We start from the raw sequence: 22,062 nt of genomic DNA on the forward strand, positions 1-22,062 counted from the left end.
GTCTCAGTGCAGACACAATAGCCTAAATTCCCTTCTGTGCTGCACCATTTCTGTGATTTTATGATGTGAAAGATGGGTTTGAGTAGCTCATTAGCAGATGTTGCATTATCCCCAAGTACACAGATTTAAAGTGATTGGCAACAGGTTCAGGTGATATTAGAGACCTTTTATACACAATGGTTTCGATTTGAAACGCATTGTCTGTAAAGGTGGTGATAAAAGGACAATCTTTCTTCAAAGGGGTCTTCAAAAAGGATTTAGGCATATGCTTGAGAGAAAATAATTTGCGGAGATACATGAGAGGAAATCGTCGCTCCAGCACTGACTCACTTGATTGCTTTGTAAGAGCCTCATGGACTCAATGGGACTAAAAATGGCCTTGTATGTTTCAAATCTGTTTCATAGAATGGTTACGAAGGTAAGGTGGTGGACAGTGAGCAACTTCCATGCAGTAAAGTGCAAGAAAATAATCAGATTTTTGACAAAAGTAAACTTTTTTTTAATTTGATTTTTTTGGCAGCAGAGATACAGTAGAGTGTTATATGCGGGTGACACAGAATCCTTCAATTCCTGTCTATAATAGATCTCTTAATATTCATGAAAAATCTCCATCTTTGTAAATTCTCTTGGACTATAAATTTATGGACTATGCTACTTTATTACTCTGGAGGGGGCGGAAAATCAGGTGACTGTCTTTTGCATAAATTCTAAGTGTACCACATTGTCATGCAACCATGACATCAGTAACCAAGGCAACATTACTTGGGACCTACAAGTACTGTCCTCAGTTGAAAACTAGAATTTAAGCTTGGACTATACATTAATAATTTTATCCAAGGAGAATGCAAAATCACAAATAAAATTTTACCAATCCTCAGAATCCCCCATTAAACATTTGCAATTTCAGGCAGAAGAGTACCACAAAACCATATAATTTTGACAATGCAAGAGACTGCTGATGTTGGGATCTGAAGCCAAACAAAATAACAGCTGGTGGAAGAACTAAGCAAAATCTTTGGAGACAGTCAATGTTTCAGGTCAAAACCCAGAATTGGGGCTGAAAGGGAGATAGCCAGTGTAAAGAGGTGACGGGGAGGGAGCGACATAGATGCTAGCAAGCTATAGATCCAGGCAGGGGGAGGTTGATGGGGCGGGAAGGGTGCATATAGTGACATTCATTTGCCTCCACTGTAGCTGCCTGACCCACAGAATTCCTTCAGCAGCTTGTTTTTTCTGTATAGACTTCACAATAATCTCAGTAATTTTTATTTGCGATGGATCATAATGGTTTTCCATTGAATGGATAGAGGAGTGCATAGTCTTTAAATTTGACTAGTTTCTGTGCAGTTTGCTCAGGGCTACAATGGGGGCAGAGGCCGGTGTGGGGAGGGAGATGAGGATGAAGTGGAACAGAATAACAATTCATCCAAGTGCCCATGGTTTAGGGAATGAAAAAGTGACAAAAGTTCCTCATCCATGAACCTTTATTCAGTATGCTAAAGGTACGGATAAGTTGATAATATGATGGGATTTTGTTGTAATCTCAACTTTCATTTTACGCATGAATTTCATATCAATGGTCAGCTGCTACTTGGCAAATTTGAGTTGATAGAGAGCCTCCTCTAAGGTAAGAAAATTCACAGGCAAGAGTATGAAGAAATTCATCCGAGCTAGCCAGCTTATATATTTAAATATATACATTAAAACACACTCCCAAAGAATCCTCATAGTGCAATGAAGACCAGTCCTAAACAAGAAAAATAAAAAATAAAGTCTACAAGATAATTACAATTTAAATATAAACCAGCTACAGCAAAGAAAATAAGTGCCCAAATTTTAATCATCTATCATAATCACCTTCTTAATGGCTTTCAACTGCTCCAAAACCCTAGTCTCAAAAACTGATTAAAACATCCTTTTGTTTCACCCAACATTTCCTTTCCAGTAACTCAAAATAATTATGTTTCGTGGGCAAGCAGCAAGCAAATTCTAGCGTGCAGTTTATGTACCATAAGTCATAATTCCATCAAGTTTGTTTTATTAGCTATTCATACAGACGTAAAACAAATTTCTACAGTTTACAGTATTTATCCTGTGAATCTGAGCGATTGGAACATTCAGTCAAGTAGCAGAACTCAGTTATTTACAATTGGGTGTTGAACTTTTGTTCTCGGTCCCAGTTACATGTCATATGGTTGTTAAACTTTAAAAAGTTAACCTTAAACTTGATTAGAATTGGAAAAAGAGCTAATAAGATTGCTTAGAGATGGGAGATCATTTGGTTATTGTCTCTGCCTTGAAAATTGTTTGGGACATTTTCTCTTGTCTATTGTTGCAAGGTAGAAGGACTCTGAAGCAATCTTGATCATTGCCATTTTTGGCAGTGCATATTCACTATAGTACAGAAATAACTAAATTTTACAGAAGTCTCTCTTTCCAATATCTCCGTCCCTATTTTAACCACCGATGTCAAAAAATAAATTCTGTTTATTAGCTGTAACCACTTATAATTTGACTGACATTGAGGAGTAGAGCTCATTCTGTGCTTTCTCTCATGTGATTAATTTCACACGTTAAGACTCAGGAAAAAAATCAGAGATGAAGACTTCATTAAAAAAATTGTCAGGTTCCCCTTTTACAGAAAAGTAAAAGTTATTAATTTTGTGCACGTACATTGTAAGTGTTATCAGCACTGGCTCAGCTGGGGGTATTCTTCCCCATGACACGAGTACAAAATCTACACTGTAATTTAAAGCAGTACTTGGGATGGATTTGTTTGGCTGTTCATTGGCACAACCCAAGTGCCACTTACTATGCCAGCATTCATTGCCTATTTTTTATTGCCCTTCAACTTGTCAGGCCATTTAATTGGTCATTTAGGAGTTGGCCACGTTGCTTTGGTTCTGAAGTTATATATAGACCTAGGTAAGGATGGAAGATTGCCTTCCTTAAAAGAAAGCTATGACAGCAGAGCCAAATACAAATTTCTCATGTGTTGCAAAACATACTTGGCTAATAAAGTATTATTGTATTGTGTCATAGTTATCATTGTTGATACAAGTCTAATTTCAGATTTAATAAATTAACTTTCACCATTCAGATTCAGTAAATTAAGGCTCACCATTAGTCAACTGCCATGTTGAAATTCCTTTAAAAAAAATCATTGGCCTGGACTTGTGTATGGAACACCTAGTTGAATAATCAAAACACACAGAGCTGGAGGAACTCAGCAGGTCAAACCACCTGACCTGTTTAGTTCCTCCAGCATATTTTTTGTTGCTCAAGATTCCAGCATCTGCAGTTTCTTCTGTCTCTAATTTAGTTTAGAGATACAAGAGGAAAGGCCTTTCAGCCCACCGAGTCCACACCAACAATCGATCACCTGTTCACATGAGTTCTATGTCATCCCACTCCCTACATACTGGGGTCAATTTAATAGGCCATTTAACCTACAAACCCGCACGTCTTGGGGATTTGGGAAGAACCTTTACTATCTAAAGGAGGTGCTGCCTTAAGAAAGCAGCAGCATAAAAGAATCGCACCTCCCTGGCCACATTCTTATTATGCTCTTACCATCGGGAAGAAGGTAATGGAGTCTGAAAACTGTGACCTCCAGGTTCAAGTATAGCTTCTTCCCAACAACCATCAGGCTCTTATAACTCTTAAAACTAACCTCAAATATGAACTTTTATGGACATCTTTGGTTGCACTTAGGACTTTGGACTTTTTAAATCTCTAGTACCGGGGTTATTGATTTATTGAATTTTTGTTTATTGTATATTATATCTATGAGTATTGTGTTTACAGGCCAATTGTGCTGCTGCAAGTAAGAATTTAATTGTTCAGTTGTCAGTATGTTTGACAAATAAACAGATGCAAGGAACTGCAGGTGCTAGTTTACAAAAAAACATGGGTCTGAAGACGGGTTCAGACCCAAAATGTCGCTTATCTATTTTCTCCAGACTTGCTGCCTGACTCACTGAGTTACTCCGGCACTTTGTGACAATTAAACACTCTTGACTGGTTAGGTTTATGATTATCATGTGGATTGAGGTACAGTGAAAAGCTTTGTTTTGCATACTACTTCAATCAAATTAGATAATACTATACACAGATACATCTTTGGAGATGCTTCCATTTTCCATCCAAGCCAATGGATACACTTCTTGAGAATCACAGGGATGCTAGGCATGTGGGTCAGGGAGTGGACAGATTAATTGGTAATTTTGTTCTGCCAAGAAACTCCTAGGATGCGACAATGACAGTGGAAATGAAAATTATTTGATTTCTATTCTTGATGTAAGTATGTCATCTCGGCTTCACTGCTGTACAGTAAAGTGCTCAAGATGCACGCTTTGTAGATAGTTATCTTGGCCTTGACTGAGTTTCCTGTTCTTCTATGCCCACTTAGTTAGCCTCCTGAAAGTGGTTGCTGCCTTTCCTGTAAAGGGAGGTTGACAATGCACGGAGGCTGAGAGATAGACCACAGTTTCGCTACAAGGATAGGATTAAAAGAGATTTTATTAATTTTAATTTTAACCAATGGCACTTAGAACTGTGAAATTGCTGCTGAGGATCAGGTGGGGTGGAGAAGGGACCTCCAGGTGTGTATGAATCACCACAACAGCATGTGGTTCAAGACCCTGAAGGTTAGACGCCAACGCCACAAAAGGCTCAATGGCAACAGCAACACACTCCCCAATCCAATGGCCAGAGACAACAGGGGCTGTCTGTCAAGGCTAGGCCTAGTCAACCACAGCAGGAAATACAACCACAGATGAAACATTCCGCTCTCCGAGCAGGATGTCAAAGCCGCAACGTCATCTCTCACGGATGGCAACAATATACATAAATACAATCATACCAAACTCAAGTACAATAGGTGGAGAGATGGAGAAAGATACAGTGCAGTATATAGTACTCTGCATTTTAATGCACCAGTTTCATAGAGCACGTCCATTGTCCATAATGGGGCAGAGGTGAAACGGACTGTTCCCTAGTTTATGAAATGATTATTCAGAAGCCTGATGATAGAGGGGTAGAAGATGTTCCAGAGTCTGGTGGTGTTTGCTTTTAAGCATCTGTGCCGGTTGGGAGCTATGAGAAAAAGGAATGACCAGGGTGGGACGAGTCTTGTATTATGTAGGTACAGTATAAGAAACTGCTGCCATTTTTTTTTTTAAGTGCTGGAGTAACTCAGCAGGGCAGTATCTGTGGAGAACATGTACACACAGTGAAACTCAGCAGGATGACAAGTGACCCAAGCCTCCCCTCTCTCTCCATCCCCACCCCCTCCTAGTCAATATACTAGTTTCACTGTCATCCTGCCGAGTTTCACTGTTAGTATCATTATTATCACCTTCTGCACAGCCATCAGTGGAGCATTGTGGGCTCCACCTTTCCTTGATCATCGTTGCATTTTGTACATCTTGCATTCATTTGTTCTATGTACCTTCTATATCTCTCGTTTCCATCTCTCCTGACTCTGTCCGAAGAAGGGTTGAAAGTTCTACCCGAAACATCTATTCCCTTTTCTTCAGAGACGCTGCCTGAGCTACTCCAGCTCTTTGTTTATCTTTGATGTAAACAGTTCCTTCCTGTATGTACATAGTTTTTATGAATATTGATTTCACTAACATCAAGTAACCCTTGCTTTTCCTCTCCTTCCCTCCACCACCCTCAGCTCGTTCTCCGATTAGTTTCACTGTCCTTCTGATTAATTGTACTGATTGTATCCTCCTTGTCACCTGCCCCTTAGCTAACAATGAACCATTCAATATTTTTTTATCGTCTGCTTTGATCTCTTTTTCACACCTTACCCTTCCTTATCTCTAGTCTCCCTCTTCCCTGACTCTCAGTATGAAGAAGGGTCTCGACCTGAAACGTCACCCATTCCTTCTCTCGTGAGGTGCTGCCTGTCCTGCTGAGTTACTCGGGCATTTTGTGTATAACCTTTGATTATGCTATTCTGAGGCAGCGTGAAGTGTAGATGGAGTCCAATGGTGGGGAGTCTGGTCTGTGAGCCTTGCCCACCGAGGATCGACACAAAATGCTGGAGTAACAGGCAGCATCTCTGGATAGATAAATGGGTGATGGTTCGGGTTGAGACTATCCTTCAGACTGACGGTCATGGGTGAGGGAGACGCAGAGATATGGAATGGTAAGGTGTGAAAACGTGATATCAAAGGTGATGCGGTTCAATGAAAATGTAGAATAGATCATTGGGGAAGGTGACAACGAAGCACTCAAGAGATAAAATTTAATCGGGGGCAGTCAGATTGGTTTAAGAACTAGGATGAGGGAGGGATGGAGAGGGAATACAAGGGTTACTTTAAGTTAGACAAGTGGAGGAAGGAACTGCAGATGCTGGTTTACACCGAAGATAGTTCACCTCCAGTTTAAATTCCATTTGGAATATTTTGGAGGACCAAGAGACCAAGAATGCTGAAGTAAGTCAGTGGGCCAGGCAGCATCTCTGGAGAGAAGGAATGGGTGGCGTTTCGGTTCGAGACCCTTCTTCAGACTGGGAGGATCATAGAAGGAATGGTTCGACATTCATACCGAATACAGGGAGGGCCTCGACCTCTTTCTTCCCCTTGGGCTCGGCACATATTGGGTGTGCGCGCCCCCGCGTCGCCCGCCTTCCTTCCACCAGCGGCGGCGGCGCGCACACGCAGCTCGGGACTACTTTCCACAACGTCTCAAGATGGAGGGGAGAAGAGAGAGAGGCGAAAGGTCGATGTTTTTAATCCGTCGCCACGTATCTCGCACCTCGCCGTGAGAAGGGGGAGACGGAGTTTAAAATAAAATCTGATTTAAAAAAAACAACCCTCCAAGCACACTCCCCTCACACACACACACATACAAAGAAAAGCGGGGAGTTAGGGAGGGAGGGTGGTCGGTTGGCAGGGACTCTTTGTCGGGGCGGATGGCGGCGGCGCTGGGGCTGTGACGCGCTCCATTTTTATTCGAATATTTTGGTGGAGAGCGGGCGAGTCCGCGTCCCGCCCTCAGCCCGGCCTCGCCTCATCTCGTCGTCGTCGTCGCCGCCGCTGCTTCTTCCAGCCCACTACCCCTCTCCACACCACTCGCAGCTCAACCACCCTCCCTCTTTCCTCACCCTCTTTCCCCCTCCCCTCCTCCTCCTCTACCGCCGACGGCAGCGGCCTCTCCTCGGGCTTCTCCTGTCAGCAGCAGTCGTGTCAAGGATCGTCCCCTCGCTTCTTCCCCCACACACTGACTGTCGACATGGCGCGCCTGGTGGCCGTCTGCAGAGACGGCGAGGAAGAGTTCCCCTTCGAGAAGAGGCAGATCCCGCTCTACATCGACGACACGCTGACGGTGAGTCGGGGGGTCGAGGGAAGGCGCTGCCGCTGGAAAGAGAGAGGAGGGGGGAAGGAAAGGAAGGGAGGGAGGAGGAAGAAGAAGAGTCCGCCTCAGGGCCTCGGGCTTTCACTGTAGGCCCCAGCCGCTGCTGAGCCGAACTCTAGTTCGCTGTGTTTTTTCTCCTCCCCTCCCCCCTCGCTCAACCCCTCCCTCCGTCAAAGCCTCTCGGACAAGGCGAGAGATTTCCGCAGAGGCCGGGGCCCGCTTTAGAAATAAAACTTGTTTCCTTAGGCCTCGGACGCTATAAGTTGCAAAGTTCCGGAGTACTGTAGCTTCCATGGTATACGTTTCTTTTAATTTCCAAATGTAGTCTCCCGAGCTAATAATTAATTATTCTTTAGATTACAAATTATAACTCTTAACATCAATGTCTTCATATTTTTACTTCATGTGAGGCCCAGAATTGACTTGTCAGCATTTGCAATGTCTTTGGAAGGCGATTAAATTAAGACGGTCGTCAGCTTGTGCAATTTCCCATGTTGACCTAGAATACATACATTTTTTAAAAAATTGTTGCACAACGTTTATGACAACTTATGGTCCACCTAATCATCTAATAAATGTGTGTAAAATTCAATGTAAATTGTACTGCGAATTTTACTACAAAGCAAGATGCAGGGCCTTTATTTAACCCTTGAAGAACACTGGCTGTTTTAGGAACTTGCTTTGAGGTATTAAGTAGGCCATTTTAATATGCAAAATATGTTCACTCACGCAGTCTGTTTCCAGTTGGTTGTTGGTAAAGATGGCATTATTCCCTTTTTATTTTACCCTTTGCCTCCATTTTTTAAAATCCGGTTGTTAGCTAAATGGAATAAAGGATAATCTTCACTGACTTTTAATTGGCCCAATTTCACAATCAAGAACGGGCAATTTCACAATCAAGAAAAAGTAAAGAAAATATTATGTCAAAGAAAAAGGCTTGAAATTACCCAAAAAAGCAGTTGGTCTGAAGATTTTTTTGGGGGGAGGGGGAAATCACAATTCAAAGAGTACCGAGGTATTAATGAGCAAAAGGGAAAATAGAGTATTTGTGCGTTAATGAAGAATGTAAGAGCCTGAAAGGTTCCATGGAGATGTATAAAAGAAATAATTAGCTAAAGTTAACGTGAGTTCCTTGCAGACTGAGATGAGAGAAATTATATTGGAAAATCAGGAAATAGCAGAAAAATATTAGCTGTTGTAATGAGGGGACAGAATAACACTGGAATTGGTGCCTATCATACAGATTCAGTGTTTGAGAAGTTATAAGAAATTAGCATCAACAAACATTAGTACATCTGTGTTAGAGAAAATGGAACTGAAAGCTTATAATTCGACGACCTGACGACTGGATCCTAGGGCTTTGAAGGCAGCGGCTATGGTTTCCCACAGAAAGTAGCAAATGTAACCCCATATTTTAAGAAGTAAGGCAGAAATAAGGGAACAACAGCCAGTTAGCTTGTAGGCGCAAGGAACTACAAATGCTGGTTTACTAAAAAGATACAAGAGTGGGTTAGGCAGCATCTGTGGGGGGCATGGATAGGTGAGGTTCAGGGTCAGGACCTTTCAGTTAGTTTTATGTGGAAAAAGGAAATGTTGGCATCAATTATTAAATAATTGTTAATGGAGCATTTAAACAGGATCTGACAGTCAGAATGGATTTATAGAAGGAAAATTGTGTTTGACTAATGTTTTTCAAACTTGTCAGTAAATCAAATAATAAATAAAATTATACCAGATGTTATTGGAGGTGATATACTTCTGAGTTGAGGATTTTATTAGACTAAAAAGAGTTGCAATAAACAGGTCATTCTTGAAGGTCAGTGATAAGAAGGGTCTTGACTCAAAACATCACCCGTCCATGTTCTCCAGAAATGCTGCCTGACCCTCTGAGTTACTATACAATTTATTGTACAACTGTCTTTAAAAAATAAAAAAAAAGAATAAAAGGTGTGAAAGGGCATTAATAATATTCAATAGTCTCGAAAATCTTTATACTGGCATCAAAGTCCACAGGGTATCAGATTATCAAAGTTTTCCTGTACGTGTTAATGCAAGAAAGTGGTACTGAAATAAACGATCGGCTATGAATGGCAGAACGGGTATAAGGAATGGAAGGACCTACTCCTATTCCCCAGGTAACATTCTATTTTGTATGACCTGACCAAGGATGATATTATAATATGTAAGATTATAATGAAAGCTGCAGACAAGTGTTTTATATTAAAAAAAAGAAAGCGAGGATCAGTACAAAATGTTGGAGTAAATCAACGGGACAGGCAGCATCACTGGATAGAAGGAAAGAGTGATGTTTCGGGTTGAGACCCTTCAGACCTTTTTCAAACAATCTGGGTATATCCTTTTAAATTTTAAACTGTACTATTTGAGTTTTGCAAATATGCTTTATTTGATGGGAATGTTACTTCATGTGTTTCAGAATCAATTTAAATGGATATCATAGCTTCACAATTTTGTGAAAACATTCATGCTTATACCTGAGCATATTCATCTAAGTATATTGCACACAGTGCATTTAGAACCATTTACACAAGCAGTATGTAACCAGTCTTGGTAAGATGAGGCATTTTGGCCGGACATGTTGAATGGTCGGCATTTTGTTGTACAAATCGGAGGATCCCTGAAGGTGGCAGCACGGGTAGTTAGAGGTTATGAAGGTATAGTTGCTTTTATTAACCAGGGAAGTTATGACACAACCTCATAAAACTGGTTAGATCAGTGCAGTTCTGGTTGCCACACTATAGAAAGGATGTGATAACATTGGTAAAATTGAGGAAAGCATGTTGCATGGGATGGTGTGTTTCAGTTCAAAGGAGAGGCTGGAGTTTGTTTTCCTTGGAGTATTTGCGGTTACAAGAGGTCATGATGGAGATATGCAAAAATCCCCCATTGCAGATCTGCCTAAAACGTGTGGCATAAGTTTAAGATAAGTGGTAGGAATTTTACAGGGGTTGTGAAGAAGAACTTTTGTTCCACCAGAGGATGGTTGGACTTAGGAATGTGCTGCCTGAGGGAGGTGATGGAAGAAGAGAAATTCGAACATTTGCAAAGTATCTTGATGAACACTTGAAAATGTTGTGGGCCATGTACTGATGGGTACTTGATTAGGGCATGGATATGATGGGCTGAATAACCTGTTTCTGAACTGGATTCTATGACTTTCAGACCATGTTGCCTACCTCTCTTTGTGGTCTGCTCAGGCATTAAAACATGACTGAATTCTCTGTGCACATCTTGTGCCTGAGGACTTGGAACCATTTCAACACAGAAAGGAACATGTAGTCAGATCCCTTTAGGTTCAGGTGGTGTAAACAGCACAATAGAGCCATACAATGAGAAATAAGGATCACTTCCTCTGTTACTTCATCTAGCTATTTCTGAACAGTCAATCCGGTCATGTGCCAGAGTGTGCAGTCTTAACTGCGTTGCTGTACAGGGAGTTGGCCCGATCAGGCCTGAGCCAATTATTATTTTATCTTGAACACTTTGAACAGAGTCATGCAGCGTAGAAACAGGCACTTTGGCCCAACTTGCCCGTGTTGACCAACTTACCCAATCTACAATAGTCCCATCTGTTTGCTTTTGGCCCACATTCCTCTAAACCTGTCCTATCCATGTACCTATCCAAATATTTCTTAAACACTGAACATGGGGTTGGGTAGCCAGTCAGAGTTGTTACCAAGACTGACTTCTCAGAACCTGAATTTAGTTTAGCTCTGCCTCTCTCCATGCTTATGAAATTTAAAATCCATCCTTGTCTAGCCGTTTCCTTACAATCTCCTTTCCTTTTTCTCCCAGCCTGTCCTAATATTTTTTTACATTTTGTTATATCCTTTCAGCTTACTTAGGCCTTGTTCCACTTAATCACCTTTCCATTTTTAGAAATGTCAAACCCATTTCATCATTCTTCTGGTTTTCTTTTCTAATTGTGTCTGCAGAATATTCATTTAAATGTAATTGTTGGAACTGGGTGCAAGTTTAAACCACTTTTGTTACTTGGCTCATTGGTACGCTTAGATTGTGCATGCAATTTCCTGAAACCTAGGCTGATAGTTTGAAGATAGTCGTCATAATAACTTTTGTAAAACAACCAAAGATGTGTCTCTATAGTGAGTTCCGATTAACCCTGATTATGGATATATGGTCTTTGTAATAGGTGATCCAAAGCCTAATTAAGGATTGGGATTTAAGGAGCATAGTAGTTAGAATGGTGTATGGTTTTAAGAAAAAAATTCCAGAGGTTATGCATTAAGCAGCTGAAAAAAGTTGATATTGGAGTGTACAGGAATTAAAGAAGTGCCAATAAACAGATGTTGGGGTAGAGTTGGTTAGAAATTGGGAAGGCTGTAGGGATTAGAAATTAACGAGAATTTAAAAATTAAAGCAGCCAATTAATTTTTTTTACAGGTGGTTAAATAAGTTTTGTTTTGTGTTAAAATATCAGCATATCTTTGTGGAAAGTGTAAGATGGGAGTTCAACCGATTGCATTGGATTTCTGATGTAATAATGACACGTTGGGGGTTGATTCGGTAATATTCAGAAGATGGATATTAGTGGTTATGTGGACATCCTTATCTCACATTTTCATCACAATCTTCCCACATTCCCTACAATTCTGCCCACTCCTCACTAGAGACAATTTACAATGGCCAATTAATCTATGAACCGTTGCATCTTTGGGAAGCAGGAGGAAAACATGTGGCTGTAGGATGGACATTCAAGCTCTGTGCAGATAGTACTGTAGTTTGGGATCAAAAACAGGTTCCTTAAGCTGTGAGGCAGTAGGTCTACTTGCTGAACCACAGATATGGATGATTGTTTTTCCTAAATCATTTACTGAGTTGGGAGTGAAATTGATGGTTTGGGAACATGGTGTATGGCAAAATCTGAAGAAGCAGTTTGAAAGAGGGAAATGTTCAGTGACTTAATTGTAAATGTAACAATTGGATTTAAGTATTCTGCCACGATGAGCCATGGAGCTTCAATGTTCTTCCCTTTCTACATTGGAAGGATAATGGTTCCTTCTTGATACCTCATCCGAGTATCTATTTTTGGGTAGTACTGGATGTTTAACCCAGGTACTTTTTGAACTGGACGCTACAGCTAATTTTGATTGATCCCCCCCCCCAGTGGTTACCTTGAGTGTGGGATTATGCATAGAAATTTACTGTCATTCAGCTCTTGGGTACTTTTGCCGTCAACCCTCCTCTAAGTATGTGTGATTAAGCCATTGCAGTATTGCTAGGAACAACACCTGGAACCACGAGGAATTTTAACTTTTCCATTTGCTTAAAATCAATGTTTCAAATAATAGATTGACAGAAACCAGCGTCTTAATTTTCCGAAGTGAAAGCAGGCATCGTACAGGTCCACCACCGATTTTCTGGCACTCTTGGTCCCAGAGCCTTTTTGGATTATCTGATTTGACAGACCAACAGAGGCCACGGCCTCTGATAGGAGTGGAACGGTCCGCCTCTGCTGCCAAGGCCGCAAGGTCTGCCTCGGACATTGGATGTGAGAACGGAGATGCCAGCTCCGGCCAAGCTGGAGTTCCAGAGCCCCGGCCATGGTGGTCCCAATGAGGTCAAGATCAGCTGCGTTGCCTGGCCTAGGCGCCACATTTATGGTGTGGGGGGGGGGGGGTTCTAGTGCATTCTCGTACTTTTGTCGGGATTAAAGGAGGTGCTAGGCCATTAGTTGCCAGAAAATCGATAATGGGCCTGTTGTGAAAATCTGACCAAAGATTCTCTAGTTCTATTTCAATTCCAAGCTAGCTGATCCAAGCAGCTTGAAAATACAAAGAAAAAAGTTGCATTAAAATAGTAACATAGAAAATCAGTTAGGAAATCAAAAGAGACGTTGTGGTAACTACAATGCCTTTTGATGTGATCTTTGCGGATTATGAAAGCTGGTCTGACACTTCACAGGTTTTTAAAGAACACTAAAATGAGATCAGTTTATTGGAAATACTCAGCAGTTCAGGTAACTGGAGAGAAGCAGTTGAGTTTTTAAACTGTAGGACATGTTAAAAAATTGAACGCTTTACTTTGCACGGCAGGTTTGGGAGGATGGTGAGAACCAGAATCTGGTTTTGGGCAGATCGAGGAACTAATAACGATTGTAGTGGAGCCTTATGAACGCACATTCTCAACTGGCTGATCTCCAAACATGTCTATGTTGGCCTAGAACAAGGAAATGGCTTTCGTCATTACTTCACATCTTTCTCCAGTCCTCATGTACAATCTTTATATTTTAAGGCCAACTGGTATATCTTCACCCTGACAGAATTATGACTATACGACCGACTAAAATGAGGCGCTTATGCACGACGCTTGAGCTTATTGAGTCTCCTGCCTCAAAATCTTTCTTCGGGGCATTGCGTGCTTTCTTGGATCCTCGGCAAGGCCTCATTTCTAGGCCACACCTGTCCATCATCTTGGGTGATAGTGATCCCATTTTGGACCCTTGCTTGACAATACTGGATACAGAAGCTTGGTTCGTCCCAGCCAGCTTTGCGATCTCTTGCTGTGACTTCGAGCAATGGTGATACAAGGTTATGATCTTATTAATTTGCACCTTAATCAACATGTTATTTTTTTCTATACTACACTGGGATAATACCAGAAGAACCCTTTCAAGAGATTTATAGGGTTTCAGAAAAATACCAGAACAAATGGTGGGCATAAAAACTCCATATATTAAAAATATAGCAAAATCATAATCATCTTCATAATCATTCTTTATTAGCCCAAGTATGTTTTGGAATTTGATTTGCCGTACAGTTATACCAATAAAAAGCAACAAGACACAAAATATATTTTAACATAAACATCCACCCCAGTGACTCCTCCACATTCCTCACTGATGGAAGGCAAAAAAAAAGTTCAGTCTCTTCCCTTTTTTTCCCGCAGTCGGGGGCCTTGAGCCTTCCGTTGTCGGGCCTTCTGCATCGGGGGGGGGGGGGGGGTTTTCAGCTCCCCGCACTGGGCGATCAGACCCTGGGTCGGTGCAGGTCGAACCTCCTGCGACTTTGGAGCTTAACTACTTCAGTTCCTACCCGAGACTGTGAGCTCCTCGATGCTGAAATCCGCAGGCCGTGGTTGGAGTGTCATCCCAGGCAAGGGATCACAGACTCCATATAACCATATAACAATTACAGCACGGAAACAGGCCATCTCGACCCTTCTAGTCCGTGCCGAACATCTAGTCCGTGCCGAACATGGTAAGTCCACGGCCCCCCGTGGTAGGGCTCAAAGTTAGTCTCGAGCAAGGCTGCCAGCTCCATGATGTTAGGCCTCAGAGCGACCGGAGATACGATCCGGAAAAAAATGCATCTCCGGCAAGGTAAATCAACCTGTGATTCAATTAATTTGCACGAGTGTGTATGTTCATTCAACTTGCGCTACCAGCTTTTGCCAGTTGTCTTGTTTGATCTCCAATAGTCTTCCCTCTTTCCTATTCTCTGCAACTTACAACACTTCCAATTTGCTAACTTGCCTTGACTCTGAAAGTTAACTGTTTATCACTCCACATGTGACCTGAGCATTTACAACATTTTCTGTTAGTTCCAATTTTCAGCATTTACAATATTTTGCTTTTTAACACAAAATATTAAACACTATGGTTTCACCTTTTTGCACTCAAGTTGACTACAAAATAAAAATGGACTAGTGAGCCATGGAATTTGTGAAAAAAACAACCCAATATCGCAGGTACATGATGCTGGTGGCCTCACCTATATTTTAGGGTGATCTTTTTCAGTTGTGTAGGCCATACGCTCGATTTGTCTTTTTCGAAACTTTGAGCAAGATGTTATTGTTGCTTTTGTTTATATTTGAACAGTAAGTGTTTCTGCGCTTATCACTAGAGTTTTCAGAAATGTTGTGCGTGGGTTTGCCAAATAATATAGCTTATCCACAAAATAATAGGCATAGAACTTGCTGCTTAAGTGAATTGTCAGATGGAATATAATCAACCAAACATGACTCCCCTAATCTTGCCACCATTCTACTTGCAGAACCAAAGAACATGGTACAGATCTTGCAATGGCCATAGTGGTTCCCTGGGCAGGAAAGAAAAAAGTCAATTAATTCTTTAGTTGATGCATTTTACTGGGACCCATGCCGAGGGAATGACTTTTTGGAAACATTAAGCACTGGTTGAAGATGAAAGTAGTGAAAAATGGGCACAGATTGGCTGATCTTTTGAAGTTGTCTCATTTAGTTGACTTAATTGAAATGAGCCTAAATGTTGTTTACCCTTTTGCGGAAAGCAGAGAACAAATACCAGGCCTCTGCTTTCTATTTATACTGCTTAGTTTAACCTTTGGCTAATTTGATGTTGTTGGTGTTGGATTGTTTAGACATTTTCTGTGGCTTCATGGCAGTTCTGTTAGATTCCTATAAAGTTAAGATGAAGATTTGTATTAATCCTATGAAATGTCAATGTTTTTTAAGCCAACATCATAGTCATTTTTTGTTTAAACAGCTAAATTAGTCGTATTGAAGAAGCAACATGATTCATAAAATCTATCCAGATAAATTGGGGCAGTCAGGAGGACCCTCAGTTGATGGTGCCTGCACAGTGCAGTTTGGAGAATTTAAAAAGTGAAAAGTTATTCTTCTGAATATTCATGTAGTTTTGCAATCTATGGAACCTTATTATACAAATGCATTGTTTTGTTTTTTTGTTTATTTTATTAGAAGTTAATACAGTACAAAACAGTACAGTGGAACCTAATTTTAGGTGCCAACTATGTCATACCGTAATCCATTCTATGTACAACCTCTAGTTTTATGTTTTGAGAAGGGAGTAAGCAAGACAAGAAAAAGAAAACAATAGAAAGGGGAAAAAGAGGAAAAATAGATGGTAGAGAATAGAAAAACGTGAAGTGTGTATATAAAAAAAAAAAGAAAAAGTGGAAAGTAGAAATAGGAGAGAAGGCCCCTAAAAAGAGAAATTTTCAAATCTTTATTCGGAGATGTAGATCTATCCACGGCATGAACTGAAATGAGCAATCTTTATGGTACCGCTGCATCACATGATTCCAAAAAGTCGATGAAAGGAGACCAACTCCTTAAGAATTGGTCATATTTATCTATTTGTCGGAGTCTCATTTCTTCAACAAATGCATTGTTAAAGTAATGAGAAATGAAAGTTTGAAATCCAAGAATAGTAACACTAATTCAATAATGCCATTTTGAATGATGAAGTACAGTATTTTAATTTGAAATGTAATAATACACTTTATTGTCACTGTAAATACAACAAAAATTCAGGCGCACTGCCCGAGCGGAGCTCCAACTTAACAGATAAATAACAACGACAATGGAAACCACAAAAACGGCAAAAAAATCGTCAGAATATGCAATATTTCACAGTATAGTGTTGTGGCAGTACAAAATATTGGCTATGGGGGCTGTGTGTTCAGTGCAGAGTTCAGAGTGGTGATGGCCTTGGGGCAGAAACTGTTTGTTAATCTTGTGTGTGATTTGATGGACCTGTAACGCTTTCCTGAGGGCAGAAGGGCAAACAAGTGATGTGCGGAATGAGATGAGTCCTTTAGTATGCGTGATGCCTTCTGCAGGCAACGAGAGGGCAGGCAGGCAGGTGTGTGCTGGTGATATTCTGGGCTGTATTGATAATTCTACAGAGCCTTCTTGTCAGCTGCAGAACTGTTGTCATACTATACCAGGATGCCATGTGTCAGGACACTCTCTATGGAGCAACAGTAGAATGACACTAGCAGCTGTTGTGGCAAGTTTACTTTCCTGAGTGATCTTATGTGTTTTTAGAAATTTTAGGATAGTGCTAGTTTTTTTTCTAATTATTGCTATGGTCCAAACATTTATTTCCTGAAAACTCAATTGAGCAAAGAAATATCCGCAATCACAAATCTATTTTAAATCTCCATTTTGACTTTGAAATACCAGATAATTGAAGAATTTGAAAAGTCACTTTACTTTGTTCTCTTCTGATTTTGTATACTAAATCTGTTATTGTGGTTAAATTCTGTGGGACATTTGATCAAATCTGTCTACCGAGCTGGAAGTGCAATGTTGGCAACTGCACAAAATAAACCAGTCATAATTATTTTGTAATGACTCTGGTACCACCGGGGGGCGCCCGTAATGGCCGCCTCACCAGCAGTCTGTCTTGTCCCTTCTCTGTTTTTATTATTTTAACTATGTCTTGAATGTTTGTTTAATGTCTCTTGGTATGTTTTATGTGGGGGGTGCGGGAGGAAACATTTTCCTTACTTCGGCGGACATACGATTTTTCTCCCGTGTCGCATCTCCCTCCGCCCACCCCCGGAGTTGTGCGGCCTTTCCTGGAGACCGGAGCTTCAAGGTGCGACGTGGACTTACCATCGCGGAGCCTGGGATCCGTTAAGAAGAGGCCGACTCTGGAGCTCCATGGAGTGTTCCGATCCATCCCAACGCCAGAGTTTTGATCATCCCGATGAGGGTTTGAACAGCGGACCGTCAGCAACGGCCCCGTTCAAAGACCCCGACCAGATGTGAACAAAGGAGGAAGATGACTGAACTTTATTGCCTTCAATCACACTGAGGAATGTGGATTCCACTGTGGTGGATGTTTATGTTAAACTTAATTTTATGTGCAGTGTATTTTTGCTTTTTACTTAGTATGGCTGTAAGGTAACTCAAGTTTCACTGTGCCTTAATTGCCTTAATTAAATTGAATCTTGATCTTGAATCTCATGATTATACCTTGCTTCTTATACATTATTTATTGTGAAAAGATCCCAGGAAATGTCGGGTTTAATCGATGAAAGGACCATTATGTGATCATTAAGGTTTTGCCTGATTTACTTCTGCCCTTCCTTAAATCTTTTAATGACGAATTAATTGAAAATATACTCAAATAATAACCACAGCAGAAAATAAATGACTTTGCCGTGATTTGTCCTTGTCTCTCACGTTTGAGAGGTTGTGTGCAGGTTAATCAATTGCAATTGAGGACAAAATGTGTTAAGTTTTTTTACTGTTTTCATGAAATAAGGTTTCACAGTTCCTGTGACCTGGATTCAATCGTGGTCTTTGGGCACTCTGGTTTTCATCCACATTGCGAAGATGTGGTTTCTTAAATTGCCCCTTGTGAGAATGTAAATGATAAAATCCGTGAATGTGAGAATGGGTTATGTGAAAAATAAGCGGGCGTAATGGAATTGCCCAATGAACTGGTGTAAACACGATAGGCAGATAATTCTTCATGCTCTATGAATTAGGTGACTTTACTTTTAGAACAAATTCTCAAGAATTTGCATATTTTTTGGGTGATCCTAACTTTACGTTGAGTATCCTATCAAACCTTGATCTTTCCATCTGCTTGTCTATCTCTGTCCCTTCTCGCTCTCCCCAATCCTCCCCCATTCTTAAAAATCTTTGTCATAACGTGATGAAAAGGTCAATGAAGGTAGTCATTTGATCAGGATTTCACATTGCCCAGTCATGCTTTGGGCTGAATGATATCTACATCTTCAAACATGTTTCAGTGTGCATATTGTCTTGTCTATTTTGAATTACTTAGGAAATCACATACAAGAATTTCATCTGTAAGTGCTTAATGATGCTTTTGTTGTTTTACTGCAGTTAGATGTAGAAATGAGCCATACTTGCCTGGAAGTCCCAGGTTCAATCTCTGGTCTTGATAGATTGGAAGACCTTGGCTACAGTAGGCTCCTAATATTCACTCCTGATTAAACACTAGCCCCGTGGAATATGAATGCAATTGGATTTTGAATGACACAATCTATTTCAATTATTATTTGGTGCCTTTTAGGGCATTGTTACAATGTCACTTGTTTTTGTGGGATTTTTTTTCGCAATTTAATTCTTTTTTAAAGAAAATCTGCTAATTTGATTAGTCCAGGCAAGATAAAGATTTAATTCTTGAGATGGAGCTTTGGTGCACTATTACTAAACTAAATATTAATTTTAAATATATAGTACTCAGTAATTCAAATTGTAAACACCAGGACTAAACCACCTGGTTTATTGAGCATGCCCTATCATTCATTAAATGTACGTGGTTGTGCTGATTTTTGGCCATGGCTCAACTTTCCTACCGGGTTCCATAATCAGTAATTTCCCCATTAACCAAAAAATTGCATTTCTGTAAGGAATACATTAAATTACATTAATGATTGCATTAAATGCACACCTCTGGGTAGCCATGGTCTTTGAGTTAAAAAATCCTCATCTGTGACAGATGGATGATCCATGTCCCTAATGGTTTCTTCAAAGATGGGAAATGTTTTCTAAGCATCTACCCTTTCAAGCCCCTTCCAAATCTTAGCTAATATCTTTCAATACGATCATCCCTTATTCTAACAGCAATGTATACCTAACTTGCTTACTCCTTCATAAGGCAACCCTGATTGATTCCCATTGATTCTTTGGAGTTATTCATGGGAAGCTTCTGAGAACTGCCTCTGAAGTTAGACACACAATGCTGGAGTAATTCAGTGGGTCAGGCAGCATACTACCTCTAAACTAGTCTATATCCCCTTAAATGCAACTAGAATTGTGCCATACTCCAGATATTACCACCAATATCCTTTATAATTATAGCACCATTTGTATGTAGATGGTTTAGTGAGTACATTTGCCAACAATACCAATATTGGAGGAATTGCTAACAGTTTGGCATGCTGTCAGAAGATACAGCAGGATATAGACCAGTTGTAGAATTGGGTGAAGAAATGGCAGATTAGGTTTATCCTGAGCATGTTTGAGATGATGCACTTTGTGAGGTTGAATGTAAGGAGAGAATACAGAGTTAATGGCAAGACCCTCAACAACATTGGTGTGCAGGGGGATCTTGGAGTCCAAGCTCACAGCTCGCTGAAGGTTGCAAAGCAAGTATATGGGTGGTTAAGAAGGCGTATGCAATGCTAGGGGCATTGAATATGAAAGTCGGGAAGTCATAATGCAGCTTTGCAGGCCTTTGGTTAGGCTGCATTTGGAGGATTGTGTGCAGTCTGGTCGCCTCATTACCGGGAGGATGTGGAGGCTTTGGAGAGGGTGCAGAGGAAGTTTACACGAATGCTGCTTGGCTTAGGGGGTTTCATCTTCCAGGAGAGGTTGGATAGACTTGCGTTGTTTTCTCTGGAACATCTGAGATTGAAGGGAGTGATAGAAGTATATAAAATTATGAGAAGCATAGATAGGGTAGACAGAACCTTTTTTCCCCAGGGTAGAAATGTCCCACACTAGAGGGCATAGCTATAAGGTAAGAGAGGAAAGTTTAATGGAAATGTGCAGGGTGAGTTATTTTACACGGTGGTGAGGGCCTGGAAGGCATTACCAGGAGGCAAACACAGTAATGGCATTTAAGAGGCTTTTGGATGGCACATGGAAGTGCAAGGTTCAGAGAGATATGGATCAGGCATATGAGATCAGTTTAACTTGGTATCATGATTGGCATAAACATTGTGGGCCATAGGGCCCATTCCTGTGTATATTCTACTAAGTATATTCTATTTCACTATTAAATTCCATTCCCTTTTTTTTTTACAAGACCATTTTCCCACTTGCCGCCTTAATTCTTTGCTTAATCTTATTCTTGCTGTACACTTTGTACTTGTATGAGGAATCCAGATTCCCCTGTGCAGCAGCACCCTGTAATGTAAAGTGCTGTTTTTGTTACTAAAGCAGATAACTTCCCATTCCTCCCCTACTCATCCATCACAAGCCACATGTTTAACATATAAGTAATTTATATAGATCAAGGCTTCATCACTAAACTCTGCGGCACCCTGCAAAATGAAAAGGATCCATTTATCCCAACTAATTTATGTTGTTTAATCAATCCTGTCCATGCAAATAGATCGCACCCAATTCCCCGTACTCTTACCGGGTAACATTTTATGCAAGTTATTTTTTGAATGCCTTAAACAAACACAAACTTGCATTTCTGGTTCCTCTTTTTACCCATCCTACCTACAATATGAAGGACTGATAATAGAGGTATATAAAATTGTGAAGGGCATAGATAAGGTAAATAGCCACAATCTTCTTCTGAGAGCACGGAATTCTAAAACTATAGGGTGCAGGTGTAATGTTAGAGGGACCCTATGGAGAACATTTTCACACGGGTGTGAGCGTGCATCAAATAAGCTACTAAAGGAAGTGGTGGAGGCGAGTTCAATTGCAAAATTTAAAAGACATTTAGACAGGTACATATATAGGAAAGGTTTACTGGGGCATGGGCCAAGCAATTTTAGTCAGCATGGAGTAGTTGGGTCAAAAAGTCTGTTTCTGTACTGACTCTCAATGTATGATTACTTCCATAAATGTGTCTTTATACAGATAGCAAAGGCAAACACAATTAAAAAAAAAAAAAATGTATATTCACTTCAATTGTCCAAATATCTGTGCCGAAAATTAAACTAATCATCTCTCCACGTGATCCATATCGCTCCATTCCCTGCATATCCATGTGCCTATCTGAAAGCTTCTTGAATGCCGCTTTTGTACCTGTTTCTACCACCACCCATGGTAGTGTGTTCTAGGCACCCACGTTAACCCATGTTTAAATAAAAAACACAAAAATAAAAAACTTGCTCCATACATCTCCTTTAAACTGTCCCCTCCCCCCAACCATCACCTTAAAGCTATGCCCTCTAGTCTTTGACATTTCCAGCCTGGAAG

The 22,062-nt window shown here is 40.6% G+C and overlaps 1 protein-coding gene across 2 annotated transcripts in view; it reads left to right on the forward strand.

The window, feature by feature from the left end:
* Nucleotides 1-6,995: 6,995 nt before the first annotated feature.
* Nucleotides 6,996-22,062, forward strand: part of ggnbp2 (gametogenetin binding protein 2) — a 43,642-nt gene continuing 28,575 nt past the window's right edge. For both annotated transcript variants that reach the window (XM_055658068.1, XM_055658069.1), the window contains exon 1: nt 6,996-7,341. In XM_055658068.1, coding sequence (XP_055514043.1) covers nt 7,249-7,341 — 93 coding nt within the window. In that variant the 5' untranslated portion in view covers nt 6,996-7,248. The remainder of the gene's footprint in view (nt 7,342-22,062) is intronic.

Source organism: Leucoraja erinacea, chromosome 28 (assembly GCF_028641065.1).
Source record: "Leucoraja erinacea ecotype New England chromosome 28, Leri_hhj_1, whole genome shotgun sequence".
In the NCBI taxonomy this organism is placed as follows: domain Eukaryota; kingdom Metazoa; phylum Chordata; class Chondrichthyes; order Rajiformes; family Rajidae; genus Leucoraja; species Leucoraja erinaceus.